General features: G+C 39.0%; 2 protein-coding genes and 1 long non-coding RNA gene across 3 annotated transcripts; 2 read left to right on the top strand and 1 right to left on the bottom strand.

The window, feature by feature from the left end:
- Window positions 1-1,078: 1,078 nt before the first annotated feature.
- Window positions 1,079-1,572, bottom strand: LOC132188846 (uncharacterized). The gene is made up of 2 exons (XR_009440925.1): window positions 1,505-1,572; window positions 1,079-1,360 (listed from the first exon to the last, which is right to left on the bottom strand). It is a non-coding gene; the product is annotated as an uncharacterized LOC132188846 (long non-coding RNA).
- Window positions 1,573-5,043: 3,471 nt separating this feature from the next.
- Window positions 5,044-11,855, top strand: LOC132186757 (COP9 signalosome complex subunit 1). Its single transcript, XM_059600791.1, has 6 exons — window positions 5,044-5,586; window positions 6,850-7,170; window positions 10,293-10,409; window positions 10,540-10,625; window positions 10,916-11,150; window positions 11,429-11,855. The coding sequence occupies exons 1-6, from the start codon at window positions 5,197-5,199 to the stop codon at window positions 11,600-11,602; spliced, it is 1,323 nt and encodes a 440-aa protein (XP_059456774.1). The 5' UTR covers window positions 5,044-5,196; the 3' UTR covers window positions 11,603-11,855.
- Window positions 11,856-12,690: 835 nt separating this feature from the next.
- Window positions 12,691-18,204, top strand: LOC132187113 (probable pectin methyltransferase QUA3). Its single transcript, XM_059601293.1, has 7 exons — window positions 12,691-13,570; window positions 14,720-14,923; window positions 15,006-15,216; window positions 15,302-15,563; window positions 15,792-16,166; window positions 16,843-16,938; window positions 17,656-18,204. Exons 1-7 carry the CDS (start codon window positions 13,145-13,147, stop codon window positions 17,876-17,878), a joined length of 1,797 nt encoding a protein of 598 aa, XP_059457276.1. The 5' UTR covers window positions 12,691-13,144; the 3' UTR covers window positions 17,879-18,204.
- Window positions 18,205-20,322: the final 2,118 nt, after the last annotated feature.

Below are 20,322 nucleotides of genomic sequence, written 5' to 3'. Positions count from 1 at the left end.
CTTGGTATATAGTTGGAGTAACCCAAAATGCAATGGGAAACTGCCACCTGGTTCAATGGGCTTCCCCATTATTGGGGAGACGTTGGAGTTCTTCGCCCCCCACTCATTCTACAATATCCCACCATTCATTAGAAAGAGAATGACAAGGTACGTACGTATGTAAGATATTACTATATATATTACTCTCTCTCTAATTCATGTGCTTTTTTAGCCTAGTAATTAATTAAACTTACGTCCTACTCTGTTTTTGTATGTTTATCTAATAAGTTGGTGGAAAAGTATAATTATTTACTTTAACTATTATTTTTTCACTACACACTCCAATAGATTTTCTATTTCATTATCTACTAGCTTCAAAATATTATTTCTCATTCTTTTTTTATTATATTATTCCCAACACTTAATTAAAGGGAAAAATAAACACATATATAAATTTAATTAAATTAATAACATAAAAAAAAATTTTCATCAAACTGCAATTGATTTGTTTCCATCCATGTGTTTACATGCAATAAATTTTTTCATCCAAACTGCAATTGATTTGTTTCCATCCGTCAGTTTCCATGAAATAATTTTTTTCATCCAACTATGTGAAGAAATTTTGTGAGCGAGAGAGATGAATTTTGTGTGAATAAATTTTGTGTTTGAGAGAGAGACATAACAGATGTGCAGAGGTGTTCAGAAGAAATAAAAAAAATTTGGTGAAAAGATGTGAAATGTTATGGGTCAATATTTTCTCCATATTTGACCCATATTCTCATGCAAATAAACCATTAGATTTGTGGACTTATGTGGACTCTACATAAGTCAATAGTAGACTCCACAAATCTAATTATTGATCTATTGAATTTATATAAGAATATGGGCATATCGCTTCGTCTAAGATTGATTCTTTTCTCTCCACATCCACAAGCAGCATTTGATCCAAGAAATCACCCCCAGACGCTTTCCTCTCTTCCAACGTATCCTTATATTAATTACCTTCTTAATATTTTTTTCAGTCCCTAAAAAAATCAAATATAAACGAAAATTTTATTACCAGATGATCAGATCATGCAGCTTCTTATACAAAGCAAAATAAATAAATAAGTGATCACTTAATTATATATTGAGCATTGGCATCAGCTTAGTATATATTTTTAATCATGTTATTCATTCGAAATAAAAAAACACACACATTTATTCATGTTCCTCACAGATTGAGGTTACATTCCCATCTTTATTCTTTAGAGCTGGGATATCTTAAAGCAGCGTTGCAGCTTCTTATCACTTGTCCTTTTCGGAGATTTCAATTGGTAGTCCATTTGGGAACACTAAGCCAGGTCTTCGAATTATGTCTCCTCCACCAACTACTTTCCACCTGATTTACAGTTTCAAATCTCATAAAAAAGTTGTGGCTATCTGAAATTATTGATGTATGTATTGTATTGTGTTGCTTGTCAAATATTCTCTTTATTTAAGGATTCAAAAAGTTTTATAAAATAAAAATAAAAAACTTTTATACCTGTATTTTGTGACCAAGTAATGGATAAAGAAAGTCATTTGAAGCTTTGCAAAGTCAGCTCCCATACAAAAGATTAACAGATCAAATCCTAAGTTTAAGCAATACTAAAGAGATAATAATCTCGATCATGTCTGCCCGGGTAGTTCCTCCGTCATCCCACATATATTTTAACCAAACTGAGTCTATATCCTAAAAAATGACTCGGATCAAGTCCTGCGCAATCCCTCATGTCCGGTCTGTAGGCATCCTCTTCTATGCTAACTAAATCGTGCAATTATTTGTAATGGAGGGGGGAAAACATAAAATAAAGGAGGTAAGTCTAAAGACTTAGTGAATGTTAACGCAAATAATATCCATGCATGTTTAGTGATGAACTATATTTTATAAAATATGCAACAGTTCCATCATGACAGTTTTTCATAGTGTGATATAGATATATGATATATGCATATGATATAAAGTAATAGTGATAGTTCAACAGTATGGTCTACCCAATATATTACCCCTTCTCAGCAGGGTTGACGCTGTTCTAAGGGACTTGTAATACAACATATGTGCTCCGGATATTGTACGCTACCGTATATCGCATTAGCGGCACGACCTATTCCGACCTTGGGTGGCCCACACCACTAATGATGTCCGTCCTATAGTGACCGCCCGTTAAGGTTGTGTCGGTCACCAAACAACCATTGGATCAAAGGCTCATATAACACACACATTTGACCATAAACTTAACATATATAGTAAGCCCATGACAGTTATCCCGCACGTACCGGTGTACCATGTCATACAATGGAATTAATATTGTTCGTATTTTACATGCATGCATTTTTTACAAGTCTCACTTTCATTAACATGTTCAGTACAACGTTTTTTCACAAAAAGTTAGAGTTCATGTGCAATAAAGTGTATATCGTGAGAGTTGAAAATATGCATGTTTTGGAAGACACAAAGTAGATGTTCAATGTGGAAAAATAAATGGCGGGCATTATGTGAGTTAAAACTCACCTGGGTCGAACAAAGTCTTCGAATATTCCTCCAAACAGTCTGGGTTCTCCAAATCTGTGGGAAACCTTCTATTAGTTCTAAGTCTAACTTAAAACACTCCTAAAACATGAAAACATGAGCTATTGGACAATTGGCCAAAATAGCGTTCCCTAGGGTGCTTCTAACCGTACGTTCGGGCTCGAGGCCATACGTTCGCCCATAGGGTTTTCAGGTGGAACCTCATTTTGTCCATGTGTCCTCCTATCCTCCTAGACCAATTTCTAAGGTTACCAAAAGGCTTTCTTAGACTTCCTATATCAAAATAAGGTCTCCATGCATATGAAAACACATTTGATCTTAACGACATGCTAACTCAACTTTAAACAAGATCAAAGGCATAACCTAACAACAAGTATGGCTCAGAATGTTACCGCCTTGAAGCCAAGCCTTCACGAAATCACTTCCCCTTCTCAACAAAACACACAATCTCACAAGAACACACTCACAAGGGTTTCTAGGAGCCTGGGGGCAAGTTTGAACGAGAAAAGGGCGAGGGTGTAGGGGCATTTATAGGTGAGAAAAAGTAAAGGGCGCTACCAACTATTTTGAAAAGTAGTGAACGTCTGGTACTATTGGGGTGTACGTCCGATACTATTTACGCAGCGATTCAAAGGTTGTAGCGTACGTATATGTATTATCCAGAGGTTTTCCAAAAACAAGCGTACGTCCAGTGGTCCCTCATCGTACATCCTTGTACTTTTTGCATGCGTATGTACGGTGGTCCCCCTGCGTACGTCCTTCACTAAAGACAAGAGTGTACGTACGATACTATTGAGCGTACATACGGTCAAAAAGTCCAATATTTTCAAAGTGTCCCTCTGGTTGTCCTTAGTGACTCAAAACCCAAATTAACCCTTTAACTAAGCTACCTAAGCTTAGTTAATTATTTGGGTCACTACAATGTGCAAAATCATTGTTTGTCGTCAATTGACCGAGTTTCGGCCGTCACAGCCATGCCACCGACATCAACGACCTGTAGGCGGCTAAGTTTTTGAATTTTCGACAACATCGTCGGGTTGATAGGTGGAATATATTTTAATAAGTCGAGGTTGTAACTCGATGTGAATTTGGCTTTATTATTATTATTTTTTAAAAAATTACATAGTGAAAACGACATTGTTTTTAACTTTTTATCAATAAAAAACAATGCCATTTTTTTTTATGCATCTCACTCTTGAAGTTTCTCAGCCCTAACTTTCTTTGTATCTTGCTCTTAAGAGTTAGCTTTCAATCTCACCCACTCGAGCACCATCTCTCTCACTCTCGATGCTCATTGAGCTCAAGTTCAACCACCGTCCCACCTCGCATGATGACCTTAACCCATTCCGAGTACTGTCTATCACCGCCACCGACTTGATAGTGACAATTAATTATGAAATTGCCCCTCGTCATAAATAGTTGGTGAAACTATCGACTTTCTAATGAGAGGCGTGGTTAGCATAATAACTTTCTAAACATAAGAGAAATGCTAGGGGATCAAATTTTTTACCAAAAGAGGCTTACCAAACTGATGTGTAGCTTATTCATTGGTACTCGTTACATTTATCTTAATTAATTATTTTATTTCTCTTCAATAAATAAGTTACACATTAGCATGGTAAACTTCTTTTGGTAAAAAAAATTAGTACTCATAACATTTTTCAAATACAGCAGATTTTGGACTCAATAGAGAGAAAGAAGAGAGACAAAGAGAAAGGAGAGAGACTAGCCAGACCCACAACTAGGTCTGGCCGTGACCCAACCGCGGGTCACCCTCTTCGGCGCCGTGAGTCACCCTCTCCGCCTTTTAGAGTGATAGAATCCCTAAAAGGTTAACCTTTCACTTCTATGTTTTAGTTTTGAATTCAGAAACGGGTTTTAAAGCATTCAGAAAACGGGTCATGGCTGGTTAGATGCCAAACCCAGGCGGTGGTGGGTTTTTTGGGTTGTTGTGGTGGCTTGCAACGGGTGTGTGTTTTTTGTTGGGTGATTTTTCTCTTTTCTGTTTGGAATGGGGGTGGTGGCTAGTTGGGTAATGGGTTTTTCGGTTGGGTTTGGCCGGTTGGGTGATAGGTGATGATGAAGGTGACTCTTCATTACCTAGTGAGGCTGTATGAAATACCAGTGATCGGCAGACTCATCCAAATATGTCTTGCATTTGTGAGTGAGTGAGTGAGAGAGAGAGGGATGATGAGCGATGGAGTTTCCGACGATGAAGAAGAAAGGGGGCTACAAAACTTGCTTTTGAAAACGTTAAACCTGCTGCAGAAGAAAGGGGGCTGCAAAATAATCCTGTGTTTTTAATCCTATTCTATAAGATGAGTTTAGCTTACGTGTCAAAAATGTATTGGGGCTACAAAATGGGTCTTTTACGCCAAGACCGAATAGCAAGGGCTCTCGTTCCATAATGTGATAATAAAAATTACCATGGATGAAATAAAAACTCATGAGACAACAAAACGACAACGTTCAGTATATCGAGCAACTCGTATAACATCCCGCACGTGCCGGATTCATCTCCTTCCGCTCACGCTGGACAGAAAGAGCAAAAGAACAAAGACGGCGAGCGACTGAGAGAGAGAGCACTTAATACTCCCAACCTTTTGCAGAAAAAACCCTAACTCTTACCCTAACCCTAATTCCTAAACCCATCAGTCACGCCCGGCATGGAACCTGAGGACGAGATCCACGCAAACGGCGGCGTGGAAGACGAGGAGGGGAGCATGAGCCGGAGCAGCAGGCCGATCATAAGCAGCGGCGAGCAGTTGGACGTGGAGGCCTACGCGAGCCTTTACCAGGGTCGCACGAAGATCATGCGGCTCCTCTTCATCGCGGACCACTGTGAGGACCACCCGGCAATGCGCGTGGAGGCTCTGCGCATGGCCTACGACGAGATCAAGAAGGGCGAGAACACCCAGCTCTTCCGCGAGGTCGTCCAGAAGATCGACGGCAAGCTCGGGCCCGACTATGGGATGGACTCCGCCTGGTGCGACATGGTCGACCGCAGGGCGGAGCTGAAGAAGGAGAAGCTTGAGAACGAGCTTAATGCCTATAGGGTATGTAATTCCCTTCTTTTATGTGTTAGTCCTCATATTGAATTGTATGAATACGAATTTGTTTGTGTATGGATGTGCTATAAGTGGAGATATTGTTCTCTATGTGTATGTGTAAACAGGGAATTTTTATTGGGGTTTAGATAAAGCTCGAGTAAAACTTGTATGTACAGGGTTTTAATAGGATTGACTTTTGAATGGGTTTTATTTATTTTTAATCACAATTTAGCTTATGGTATATTTGATTTCATGTTCTACCGGTTTTTCCCTGCATATGTTTCTTAGTGATAGGTGTATAGAAAATGAAGTGATATGAGGTTTTCATCTTATATTAGTGAAGGATGTGGTATCGTTGTAAGGTATTTTCTGGTATAGTTGAAGTGCGGTTGTATGGAAACATGTAGTCCTGTTGTATTTGTTTTTCATAGTGTACATGTGGTTACTCATTTTTGTAAAGTGCTTGTTAAATGCTGAGTGGAAGTGCCTTTAGGTCAGAATAAGGTAATTTTTAAAAGCTGCAATTTCAATGCATATGAGTATGGTCTTTTTCTTTATATATATATATGAACCGATCAATATATATATATATATATATATATATATATATATATATGAAACAGTCTAAAAATTTAAACATTGTTGGTCTGGTAATCTTTATGGTATGCATTCCATAGGGGTGTGGTCTTACTTTGTGCTTTACTTGTTGCCAATAAGTTAAACAATGTGAGATGATTTTATCTGAACCTTAGATTTTCATCTATTCAAACTTTAGAAAGAAAAACCATAAGCACCCAATAAGCTCTGGATATACAAATGTTTGGCTCAGTTGAACTATGCGTATTAAGAACCTTGTTTGTGGCTTTCCTTCATTTGAGATGGCCTCTTTGAAGCTTGCTGCTGTGCTCGCCTCTCGTGGCCACCAAGCTTGCCGCCAGAGAGAAGAGAGAGGGAGAAGGGGCTGAGAGAGAGAGAGAGAGAGAGCATGCGAATAAAAAAAATGTTTGGAGAAGGTTGGTACTGTAGCTCCTTTTTATTTTAGCATAAGGATGCATAATTAGGTGTGGGGTAGTTTTGGGGGGTTCTATGTAAATTTTAGATAGAATGCAAGGATGCATAGGCGGATGTGAATGCTCTTACCCATGGACTAGTCTTTCTGTTTTGTTCAAACATCATAATCTAAGATCAATTTGCTGCTCATTTCTTCTATTGTCCCAAAGTATACCTTTCCCTGACCTCTCATTCCTCCTTCATTTACTTTCTTTGCAGACAAATTTGATCAAAGAAAGCATAAGAATGGGATACAATGATTTTGGAGATTTTTATTATGCTCATGGTGCACTTGGGGATGCTTTTAAAAATTATGTCCGCACTCGTGATTATTGCACTACTTCGAAACATATCATCCATATGTGTATGAGTGCAATTCTGGTCAGCATTGAGATGGGTCAATTCACTCATGTGACAAGCTATGTCAGTAAAGCAGAACAATCACCGGAAGCCCTTGACCCAATTACAGCTGCAAGACTACGTTGTGCTGCAGGATTGGCTCACTTGGAGGCTAAGAAATACAAGCTCGCTGCCCGTAAGGTTTGTTGGCTCATTTACTGTTTCACTATTAAATTTAAATGGTGCGTGTTTTGACTTGTAGCTTTGTGCTTTAATAAAGATCTTACTAATTTTGAAAACTGTGCTGTATGTATTTTAGTAAGTAGGCGTGCTGTAGTTGTTATAGTTAATGTTGACATCGTCTGCTATTATAAATATCATGCATTACTTGACTTCTTGAAACTCTCTGTTAGAGAAGGAAAGAGGAATTTCACCTTGGTGCATGTTTGGTAAAGTGTTTTGGGTTTTGTGTTTTGAAAATGCAAAAATTGAGAAGTGTTTTCAGTAGGGGGCAACATTTTAAAAGTGGTCTGTGGGATCCACAGAAGAAACTTCGTTTGGTAAAGTTTTTAAAAAGCAAAAATCTGATAATTGTCTTCAAAAAATTAAAAAAAACAAAAGCAAAAAATCAAGGGTAGCCACATGGCCACCCCCTCTCTTTTGCTGGGATGACTATTTTTTTAACAAAACATAAAATCTTTTATTTATTTATTTTATTTTCTCAAGTAACAAGTTAGCCTTAATGCTTGAAAAAATAAGTAACAAACAATGCTATATAAATCCAGGAAAGCTTCCTCAAGGGCCATCTCTCCACACCACACATCATGTCACGGGGCTAATTTTTCACCTTCGAATCAGCCACGTGATGGCCCTAAGCAACGCACCACCCAGTGCCTTAGGCAGCCAACACACCCTCACTAAACGAGGTTAGTGGAAAGCCAAGCACCGCACAAGCACAACACACTTTCTTTTACGGGAGCAACACCTCCCAACCCTTACAATTCACTCAACGAATCTGTACAAGGACGGACTAGGGTCTACAGCAGCTTTGGAGCCCTTAGTCTCAACACAAACTCAGCCAAACGGCTTACAAGAGATACATGAATGACCCAGCCACCAAGGCTTTACAAGACAACAATGAGACTCTCACACAACCCATTGTTTCTCTCTACAAAGTCACTCAGCACTCACCCAAGTGTGTGGCCCTCTTCCACAACACTTGTCTGTTACAAGCAACCAGAATCTCCTATCTAGCAGCAAGCAACTTCGGCCTCCAGCAGCACTTCGGCAGTCTCCAGCACTCATAAGCCTTCTCTGCCCTAAGCACTCCTTCAGCTCACTTTGAGCTCTCAAGCTACAGCCAAGCTTTCTCTCTTAGCTTCAGCTACTCAACCAAGCAGCCATGCCTTGCTTAAATAAGCCCCAGCATGGTTCTCAGCTCATGGCAGTGGGCTGCCACCTGGCTCTAGCCCACTGCAGCTACCAATGGGCATGCTGCCTCTCTTCAGCATGCCCTGCACCAGCCAACCACGTGTTGCAGGCCCCCTTGGCCCATTTGAATTTAGCCAACACCTTCAGCTTGTGCACTGCCATAAGGCAGCCAATATGTAGCCATCAGGAGGAAGAGCTTTGCTGCAGTGGGCTGCCACCTGGCTCCAGCCCACAGCCTGTTGCAGCTTGGTAATTTTCAGCAAGCAACCTGCCACCTGGACCAACTCCTTGGTCCATTTGAATTCAGCCAACGCCCTTGCTTGGCTTGCTGCCACAAGGCAGCTCATTTGTTGCAGTGGGCTGCCACCTGGCTCCAGCCTACTGCCTGTTGCAGTATGGTAATTTCAAGCAAGCAACCTGCCCCCTGGACCATGCTCCTTGGTCCATTTGAATTCAGCCAACGCCCTTGGTTAGCTTGCTGGCACAAGGCAGCCCTTGCAGCTCTCCTGCAAGCCCCAACTGCTCTATTGAAGCCCAGCAAGCTTCCTGCCACTTGTCCAAGTCCTGCAGGCATGGCAGAGCACCACTCTGCCCCCTGTTGTAGGCAATCATCAGCCATGGGGCTTGGCCAGCGCCCCACACAATTCCACTGCTACACTCAAGGTCTTTTAGCCTTCCAACTCCACTGCAAGGCAATCACAGAGCCCTGGCACAACAGGTCTTCTTGAACAAGGTAAGGCACCATGTGGCTGATCCAGCAAGCCATACCATGCTCAACAACACCATCACTTGGGCAGGGCAGTGCCACCACGTGGCCACTGCCTGCAGGCATTCATCTAGCATTGCTCAAAGGCATCTTGGGCGCCATGTGGCCCCTCTCAGCAGCATACTGCACCATGGTCCAGACAGACAAGCATACAAGGGCCTGGGCCTCGCCCAGCCCACTCATACAAGCGATCCCAGCAATCCATGCGCCCCACAGCAGCTTTTGGGCCAACAGCAACAAACCCAAGCGCCTTGACAGTGCATTGGCCACCCCCTTTGATCCTTTGCAGCCAGCTTTAGCCTTCTCCAAGCAGCATCCTCAACCTAGGCATGCCCCCTCATGCCTTGGCATAGTGGCCAGCAGGGGTGCAAAGCACTCATGCCCCTGCTGCCACGCCACAGCCACATTAGGGCCGTGACACATCATCCCATAATATGATCTTGGAACCATCTCTCAACTCAAATCTGGTATGGCTAGAAAACATCCTCCAACCCTTCCTAATATTCTTCCATAATCCCGCCCCATATGGCATTGTCGTCATCCAGACCTTTATGTTTGAAAAACTGCACTTATAGCTTGCTTACATGTGTGAATGCTTCATCATCCCCCTAAAAATTGTGAACTTTTCAATGGTGCATAAAAAGTGGCATTTTGTTGATTCTTTCTTCACTCGTATTCTTTCTTTTAGTTTAAGAGTTGAAAAAACTTTGTTGATAGGAGAAACTGTTTCTGTTTTAGTGCTATTTAGTCTACCTTGGAATTTCCGTTATCTTCTTGTCCTAGATTAAGGATATTCATTTTTTCACTACATGAACCTGTTTTGGATCATATGATAAAAAAGAATTAAGTGGATGGGGGTAGGTCTGGGTTCTAATCATGCCAATAGGGTTAAAAAAGGGCAAAAAGAAAAAACAAGAAAAATGTTGTTCATTCTTTTGCTTGAACTCAATTGCTCAGTCCTTTCTGTGCCTTTCTGCTTTCTATCATTTTTGTGCGACTTGAAAATATGTATTCAAAATGATATTGAGGTTGCGTCTAATCATTGTAATTTATACTTACAAAAAGATCATAAAAATCTTTCATTTTATCTTGAATGTGGCATTTATTATCTTTTGTATGTTTGCAGTTCTTGGAAACAGGTCCTGAATTGGGAAGTCACTACAATGACGTCATTGCACCTCAAGATGTTGCAACATATGGCGGACTTTGTGCACTTGCAAGTTTTGACAGGACAGAACTGAAGGTATCTACTCTGTTTCTTCTTTTCTTTTCTTTTTTTAATTATTTATTTATTTATTTTTTGCCATTGTTATTGTTTTCAAGTGACATAATGAAAGTCCAACTATTTCTGATTCAATGCTTTCTTCTGGCAGAACAAAGTTATAGACAACGTGCACTTCCGGAATTTTTTAGAGTTAGTACCTGAAGTAAGGGAGCTTATTAATGATTTCTACTCGAGGTAACTTGATATGTTTGAACATGGGGCATGTGGCACTATGCTATATATGGGATATATTGTATGAAGGATTAGAATGAAATATATATATAGATTGCAGACTTAGAAGATTGGTTTTTGCATGTTAATAAAATTTGCTACACGTAATTTTTGTTTCCTAGAGTTGCAATGGTTGAAAGTTCAATTATCAACCCACCTCATACTGGACTATCTTCTTTTTATTTATTTATTTATTTTTTTTTTTGGGGGGGGGGGGGGCCTCGTCTAACAGAATTATTTCCCTTTTATTGCAGCCATTATGCCTCATGCCTGGATTACCTGGGAAATCTCAAAGCAAATCTGCTGCTTGACATCCATTTGCATGACCATGTTGAGACACTATATGATCAAATCCGTAACAAAGCCCTCATCCAGTATACACACCCATTTGTCTCTGTTGATATGCGAATGATGGCTAATGCCTTCAAAACAAGCATTGCAGGGCTAGAGAAGGAACTTGAAGCTTTGATTACAGACAATCAAATACAGGTTTTGTTTGGATTATCTTACTTGACCCTGGTTGTAACTAATGACAAACAGCTGAAAATTGAAAAAGTTCTATACTTGGTGATCTGGCTTACCTGTTCTCACAGTTTTTGACCTGAAATAAGTACAGTATTTATATATGAAGAGTAATTAAAACTCCCCAAGTGGCATCAAACTACTTAAAAGAATTCGATCCTGGATGCTGTGAAACCTATTCAAATTCAACCCTTAAACATCAGATATTGTATCCTGTACTAATCAAATGTATCATGTCCATGCAGGCTCGGATTGATTCACACAACAAAATTCTGTATGCACGTCATGCCGATCAAAGAAATGCAACTTTCCAGCGAGTTTTACAGACTGGCAATGAATTTGATCGGGATGTTAGGTCAATGCTGCTGAGAGCAGACCTTATTAAGCATGAATACAATCATAGGGCGAGGAAACTCTGAATTTCAATTTCAGCAGGAAGAAATTGTAGTATGACCAAGCTTTTTCTCTCATTTTTTTCTCATGCAATTGAGCTTGGTCCTTTGGCATGGCGAAGTGGGTTGGTTCTAAACGCCTAGAACAAGATGCTGTCTGTGGATGTGGTGGTGGTTTGCATTTTCAGGATACAAATGTCTGCAGCAATTAACTTAATATAAATGGTTACTATTTTGTACATGTTCGGATTTATATAATCAGTTGTTGTTTAATTCTTCATTTTTACTTGGTTTCTTTTTCTTTCCTTTTGGTTGGAATGTCTCTTTCAATTTTTTATTTTATTTTTATTTTTTTAAAATTATTTTAGAAAACCCTTAATGTGATCTGATTGGATGCACAAATGTATGCAGATATCTGTCTTGGAATTTCTTGTTTTTAATAATATAGCAATTTTCCCATGTCAGTTCTTTCAAGGCCCTTCCTTAGTGCAGTGATCGAAGGAGGAGTCCTATCCAACGGGCCCAAAAGACTCTTGTTTCGCTTTCTTGATGTGACGTTTAATTAAATTCCTTTTCGCTAATATTATTATTTACTTCGTTGTTGACAACTGAAGGCTTTATGCTGCACTGTCAAGAAACATTGATCTGAACACCTGACCTTCAATTAGACTTGAAACTAAGCACTGTGGTCGTATAAAAAGAATCCTGAATCTGGAATCATACTTGGTCAAAATTAGCTCAAGTGCTACTTTCATGGATTGAGATTAATTGGTGCATTCTGAGAGACTTCTGAATAGCAATTTAAAATCTGTTAAAAAAAAGAATCGTGCTCCTATTTTCATCCTTGGCTCAAATAGAAAAGAAGAAAAATCTTTTCTTTTTTTTCTCCATTAAAAATACAACCTCAGTGTGTTTAATGTGGAATTGTGGATTGTGACCAACCCAAGCTTGGTAAGATGGTCGAGCTACTTCAATTTTCCTCCATTTTTGTCATATTTGGCAAAATCCAATGCTGGACTCAACCATTAATAATCAGCCACACATTCATTCCTTTCTTGCCTTTAAACCCTTAACTAGCATATCAACGTCACAGAGCATCAAACACCCTGATCCTATCGGTAATTCCCCTTCCCCATCACTTCACAAATCACAGCTGTCCATCACATGCAGCACACTCGAAGCGTTCACCCGAATGATCCTTCATAGGAATCACAGCCTTGTGCATCTAATCCTCCACCCACCGACTTCATAAAATCCACTGCTTCTCACAAGCAACAGTCCACTGAAGAGGGTACTGTGGGTGTGTCTGGGTGAGCATATATATGAACCGTAAACGGAGTGCCAAATCTCTAAATCTTTCCACAAGACGAAATCATTTTCTTTAAACACCAAAAATAGTTAACCCTAGAAATCCAATACTTCAAATATCTGTGTGTGTGATCCTCTCACAACCAACAAGGCAAAAACACACCAAAACAGAGAGTCATCTAATCCAACAAAACCTTACAATCCCACATAAAAAAACTCAGACCCACAAATGCCCATTTGATCAGATCCAAGAATAGAGAAATGGGTCACCTGAATTTGCCCACATCGAAGCGAAGCCCTCGGCAATGGAGGCTCTTGGACCTCGTCTCCGCGGCGTTCTTCGGCTTGGTCTTCCTCTTCTTCCTGCTTGTTTTCACGCCCCTCGGCGACTCGCTCGCCGCCTCGGGCCGCCAGGCGCTCCTCGTCTCCACCGCCGATCCGCGCCAGCGGCAGCGCCTCGTGGCGCTTCTGGAATTCGGGACCCAGTCGGCCACCGTGGATGCTTGCCCCGCCGAGTCCGTGGACCACATGCCCTGCGAGGACCCCAGGCGGAACAGCCAGCTGAGCAGGGAAATGAACTTCTACAGAGAGCGGCATTGCCCCCTGCCGGAGGAGACACCTCTCTGTCTGATCCCACCGCCCGATGGATACAAGATTCCCGTGCAGTGGCCCGAGAGCTTGCACAAGGTAACTGGGTTTGTTTGACACTGTTTGGTTGCTGAGAAAGTTTAAAGAAAACAGAAAGGAAAGAAAAATGTGTCTTTTTGAGATTGAATGTAGTGGTGCCTTGGTGTCGGTGTTTGTTTGGGATTTGGGAGTTTGTTCTTATTGTGATCTAGGGGTTGAATTTTAGGTAGTTAAGGTAGTATGCTGGAGATTATTAACTTATATTTGTTTCTATTTTATAAGGTTAGTTCACACTCCTTTAATTTTGTTAGGTTTTACAAACAGATACCCTGTTAAAACGAGCCAGAGATTAAATTTGTTTTCTTTTAGTTTTTGGTATTATTATCTCAGTTTGATGTAATTCATGGTGCAGAATTTTCTATAAAAGGAATTCTGTGATGTTTTATTGAACGCGTGATAATGTGCAACTTCATGATAAGGCATGAAGCCACCAAGCGTAGGGTCATGCCCCTATGTTTACTTTTTTGCTCTAGGACAAAGAGGTGCTCTGTCAACTTTGAAATCGAATCATTGATAAATGCTCCATAAACTATAAAATTCGATCATTGAGATTCTCACTTGAATTGTTGTTTTTAATAGGCTGTAAAAATCTAGCCGCCACAAGGCTTAAATAGCAGTGCATGACAATAACTGAAAGAACTTCCTTCTAAATAACTACTATGAAGATGAATCTCAATTAGATATTGTAGCATGCTGTAAACTTGCTTAGTACTGCTCTTCCTCCTCTCCCTCTCCCTCTCACTTCCTCCTGGGGCTTAGTACTGCTGCATGCGACCATGTTGATTATTTAGAAGTAAGTTTGGTGAAGCTCATGCATGGTTCTTATGTTGTTAATGTTCTTAAATTTGAAATTCAATCTTCAACTTGGATAGTAGTGGCTGCTGAAGGACAAAGTAGCCAAACTTGGATTGCTCCCAAGTAACAAAGTATCTTGCTAGAAAATCACATTTTATGTGAAGTACACCTGTGCTTAGTTTTCTTCTTTGCAAAAAGCAAATTCAAAAAAGAATCTGTCTGCTATAGCGTTCAAGAAATCACTATAAGAACATCCAATCCATATTGTTTGAATGTTATATGATGACATGATTTATCAGAAATTCATTTGTTATCTATCCATTTATTCTGAAGTATTGTTATGTTAATGTGCAGATATGGCACAGCAACATGCCACACAATAAAATTGCGGACAGGAAAGGTCATCAGGGATGGATGAAACGGGAAGGACCATACTTCATTTTCCCTGGTGGTGGCACAATGTTTCCTGATGGTGCAATACAGTATATCGAAAAGCTTGGACAATACATCCCTATTAGTGGCGGCACTCTCAGGACTGCTCTTGATATGGGTTGTGGGGTAGGAGCTGTTTTCCTGGATCTCTCTGAGACCTTTCTAGAATTTATACTTTTCAACATCATGAAATATAGTCCTCTTTCAGGTGGCCAGTTTTGGGGGATATCTGCTAGCTGAAGACATTTTAACCATGTCATTTGCACCAAGAGATTCACATAAATCCCAGATACAATTTGCACTGGAGAGAGGGATTCCGGCATTTGTTGCCATGCTTGGAACTCGCAGACTCCCTTTTCCTGGATTCTCATTTGATTTGGTGCACTGTTCTCGATGTTTAATCCCTTTTACTGCTTACAGTGAGTTCTTTGTCAAATGTGGCCTCTCCTATGTTACACCACTACTGCTACTTTTTTTCATCATTACAAAAATCTGGCTTTGCAGATGCAACATATTTCATCGAAGTGGATCGGTTGCTTCGACCAGGAGGATATCTGGTCATCTCTGGTCCCCCTGTACAATGGCCTGGTCAAGACAAGGAATGGGCAGATCTGCAGGGTGTGGCTAGAGCACTGTGTTATGAACTTATTGCTGTGGATGGAAACACTGTTATCTGGAAAAAGCCTGCAGGAGATTCATGTCTCCCCAACCAAAATGAATTTGGTCTAGAGTTGTGTGATGAATCAGATGACCCAAGTTATGCATGGTAACTGTTCTTGGAACAATTTCTCAGTTTTGAAGGTTTTTTTTAGCACAAAAAGGGAGAAGGAGGTGTTAGAGGATTATTTGTTGTCATTCCATACACCTGCTGTGATCATGTCTCAGGGATTTGTCTTTTGCTTACCTCATAAAGAGTACTGCTATTAACAAGGCCCGAATGAATGCAAAGATTTGGTGGGAATTCTGAATTATTTATCAAAAAAATGTTTTGCAGGTACTTCAAATTAAAAAAATGTGTAAGTAGGACCTCTTCTGTCAAGGGAGAACTTGCTGTTGCGATGATTCCAAAGTGGCCAGACAGGCTAACTAAAGCTCCTTCAAGAGCCACACTCATGAAAAATGGCATTGATGTATTTGAGGCTGACACTCGGCGGTGGGTAAGAAGAGCTGCTTACTACAAAAACTCATTAAATGTAAAGCTTGGAACCTCAGCTATACGTAACATCATGGACATGAATGCATTTTTTGGAGGCTTTGCGGCAGCACTAAAATCTGACCCTGTGTGGGTAATGAATGTGGTTCCTGCTCGCAAGACCTCTACTTTGTCAGTAATTTATGACAGAGGCCTTATTGGAGTCTACCATGATTGGTGAGTTTTCTTAGTATGTCTTGTTTGTCTCTTGAAAATAAATCTCCATAGGACTATCTCAAATAGTGTTGATCAATTCACATGCACTGTTCGTGTTACTCTTGAAGTTACCATCATAGGACTCATATCTTCCTTAGAAGTGCACATCAATTCAATAATTAAATTTTTCACTATCAATTTTGAGTGTGTACATGTTAAAATGTAATCATTGCTATTTTTCTAAGAGGTACACTAAGACCCCTATTGTTTTTTTATATCAGAGTTGATAGAATTGGTATCCAGTAAGATTCCCTTTTGCCTTTATGGGCTCTGTGCCTGTTAATTAACCAGAGATTTTCACCACTATTCACATATTCTATTTTTCCAGTAGATTTTTGCAAAAAATTTCTCAAGTTTGTTTCCATTTGAAGTACCTTACAGAAAACAACATATCTGCTCTGTTTTTCACTTCTAACAGCTTGGATTCCCTTTACCTAATTATGATGAAATTGATTAGAAGACCACAAAATCTTTTCCTTTAATTATAATTATGATGAAATTTATATTCACACGCTCACACACTAATCTCAATCCATTTTTTAACTTGGATTTGGATTCATTACTTGTTGGTTTTACTAGAACTATAATGGCTTTCTGGATAACTCTTATGGATGAAATAATGTATTAATGGTTCCAGGTGTGAGCCCTTCTCAACATATCCTAGGACCTATGATCTGATTCATGTATCTGGAATTGAATCGCTCATTAGAGATTCAGGTTCAGGGAAGAGCAGGTATTTCTACTTTGTAACCTCATCCTTCGTTGCTAGTTTCTGTTCCCTGAATTTTCCTGGCTTCTTTGAAATTTTTTTGGAATGTGTCAATATGGAGGATTTTTCCTGCTATTGAAAAATTATAATTTATATCTTAGAAAGGCAGTCACTATACTGATGATCTTTCTGTAAGTAAAGAGCGCCTAAGACAAGAGTTGGTTGAAATAGAAGAACAAGTATTTACAGCTTCATTACAAAATTGATGTGCTTTATTAAAATTATAGTGTAGTATGCATGCCATTAGTATTGCCTTGGGCATATCATTTTTCTGCATGTTATATATGTCTATGGAGTGGTAATAGTGTCATACCCTGTTAAAAGCTGTGTGTTTAAGTCTTTAATAAAAGCTGAAAGTTAATATCCTCCATGGGCTATCTATCTACTGAGCTGTTGTGTCCTATGAAGAGTTTGCATGTGCATACCATGTCGCATATAATCTAACTTATGTTTGAGCCACCTTGCCACTTAAATATTATTTGGTGTTTTTAAGTGTTTTTCTGAAGTTGCTAGTTCCTGCAATGTATTCATGTTGGTTTCTAACAGCTGTATCCATACAAGTGAGATATGCTATCTCTTCAAACCTAAAGAGATGCTAACATCTGTTTGACCATAGAATTTGATAGATTCGATGATCTGTTATTGAAGTGCCTATGCTCATTGCTTTGAAATTCATTGCAGGTGTAACCTTGTGGATTTGATGGCGGAGATGGATAGAATTTTGCGTCCGGAGGGAACAGTTGTGATTAGAGATTCCCCTGAAGTGATTGATAAAGTAGCTCGCCTAGCTCGTGCTGTGAAATGGACGGCGACCATACATGAGAAAGAACCTGAATCACACGGGAGAGAGAAAATACTTGTTGCAATTAAGAACTTTTGGAGTCTGTCTTCGTCATCCCACTGACATAGCCTTTGTTCTTTGTTAATGTTATGTAGGTTTTTTTTTTTTTTTTTTTTTTATAATCCTTTTCTCAAAGGCAAGATGCCATCTCAATGCATCAAAAGGATGCAGTTTTCTTTCTTGTTCCTCATCTTGTATGTTTATATTAGGAGATAGGAGAGTTAGAATGGGAAATATAAGAGGATGGAAAGACGTGCAGTTTTATGTGACAATACACATTGTTGGTGATGGTGGGAATTTGTATCCATTTACTCGTCTCCGTTCATTGTAATCTGATGTGGCTATTTATCATCGTTGATTTGATGATTCCGCATTGTTCTCCCTCCTTATTGGCAATTGGCATTCTCTTCTATATACTCCGTCTTTCTTTCTTTTTTCCAAGTTTTTGGTATTCTTGGTCTTGTTACCAAAAAGTATATTAATTCTCTAAAAAAAAAAGTATATTAACACAAGCCCCATAATTCAATTGATTACTATAAGTCAATGGTTGGTCAATTTTTCATAAAAACAAAAGCCGCCTAAATCAATCTAATATATAATAGAAGGCTTACATCAGCATCCCATAAAAAGAATTGGTTCCATTTTCTGGGAATGCATAGTTTTTTTTTTTTTTTTTTTTTCTATTCGACTTTTTTTTTTGTGATGTGGGTGTATATCCTTGATTGGCCACTTGGTGTAACAGTGGAGTCCCCTTATCATGTGCTTATACACACACCCTCTTCAATTGTATTTATGGGACCAAATCAATTTCTAATTGCCAGATTATTTCTGGAAGGGGTTAGTTGCCCTTAATTGTGTAACTCATAAAACTTGCTTCTTGTTTAATATTAATTATTTCATTAAGATTCCTTTGCAGCCATAACCAATGTAGATGAGTTTTTTATATTGTCTTCTGTGGTTTCAAACTTGTTCAAACACAAGTAGCTTCAAACTTCGTAGTTTTCAAAGTGCTATTGTCAAACTCAAAAGGCATGCGAGATTAGGTGGGTTAAGCTTGTCAAACAAACAACCCATGTTTCTTTAAAGTTCAAACTTCAAAAAATTTCAAAGTGTTAAAAACTCATCTCTAGGAAACTAGCTATTGTGTGGTGCAGCTAAAAACAGAAGCTATTATGCCGTAGAAAAACAATTCATATAATAGGGCAAAATGCTTTGCCTTTTTTAACAAAGCTTATGCGAAAAGTCAAATCTTTTTCCCCTTTATACCCATTAGGTAACCCTAGTAGTTTGTGTCCTCAATTTTGCAATTTTGCACCATCACCCTTGCCTAAAAGTTTTTTCTTTTTTTTTTTAAAAAAATTATTTTTTATTACCGTCCTAATGTCTAAAACCAAATTTGAAGAACATATTTACGAAAAAGACATTGTCAATTCTATCTTTTAATCTTCTTTTCAATAAATCAAAAGTTTGACTCTGCCACGATAATGTTGAAGTTGGACAAGGTCATGACAAAGTTGTAACGTGTAGAGCCATGCAATTTAAGGCCTCATAGGGCCCCCACCTATGCAATTCAATGAATTGAATTCATTGATGAAGAGAGCAGGGGAACCTAATAGTAAGAAACAGAGCTGGAGCCCGCAGCCATGTTAACCAAACTCAAAGAGTAATAACTCCTGCAGTTGGCTTGTTTGCTCAAGAATGACACAACCAGCATCCCCTGAATTGTAGATGCTCAACGTTTTACTTCATGCCTGATGGGCTTTTACTCATTTTGTACTTGAAAATTGTAAATAATGAAAGCGATAAAGTTACTCATCACAACTTATTACCATGTTTGGTGATTAAGGCTCCCTGTAAAAAGTTTTTTGTCAGAAAAATATTTTCAACCATTTTTTTTTTTAAATGTATTCAAAATAATTATTAGAGAATACTTTTTTGCTTGTACCGTAATTATAAAATGAACAACAGCCAAAAACGGCCTGCGACTTCCGTTAGAGGCGGGCAGAGCTCCCGTGGTTTGAGAAGTAGAAACTCAAATTCAAAAACTATTATTTTTCGGTTGCACCAAAGACAATAAAATATGAAGAAAAAAAAGAAAAAATTGCCGAAACAAACGGAACCTAAGTTTATGTTAAAGTATTAATTAATTAAATAATTAATTTTTTTTAAAAAAATTTATCAATTAATCAGTAATAATTTAATATAGTATCAAAGTTGGGGTTTGAGTTATAAATTTGAGTTTACACTATCCTCCAATTGTGGATTTATCAAGATTGGGAAAAACCAAAAAGGCCATTTTCATCATTCTATGAGGCTTCCCCCAAAGTCTCAACGACAACGTAATTAATATATATAGTCAAGAAAATGAAATTTGAAAGAGCCCCATGTGTCATGTGTTCAAACTCAAACAGACTCCGGTCTTATAAATTTTGTAGGTGTGAATCGTTCAAGCAAAATGAATTGCAAAAGTTCAACTTCAAAGACTCTGAAAAATGACGAATGCCCTT

Source organism: Corylus avellana, chromosome ca7, assembly GCF_901000735.1.
Source record: "Corylus avellana chromosome ca7, CavTom2PMs-1.0".
Lineage (NCBI taxonomy): Eukaryota > Viridiplantae > Streptophyta > Magnoliopsida > Fagales > Betulaceae > Corylus > Corylus avellana.
The sequence above is the reverse complement of the archived record's forward strand: the minus strand, read 5'-3'. Positions and strand labels throughout refer to the sequence as shown.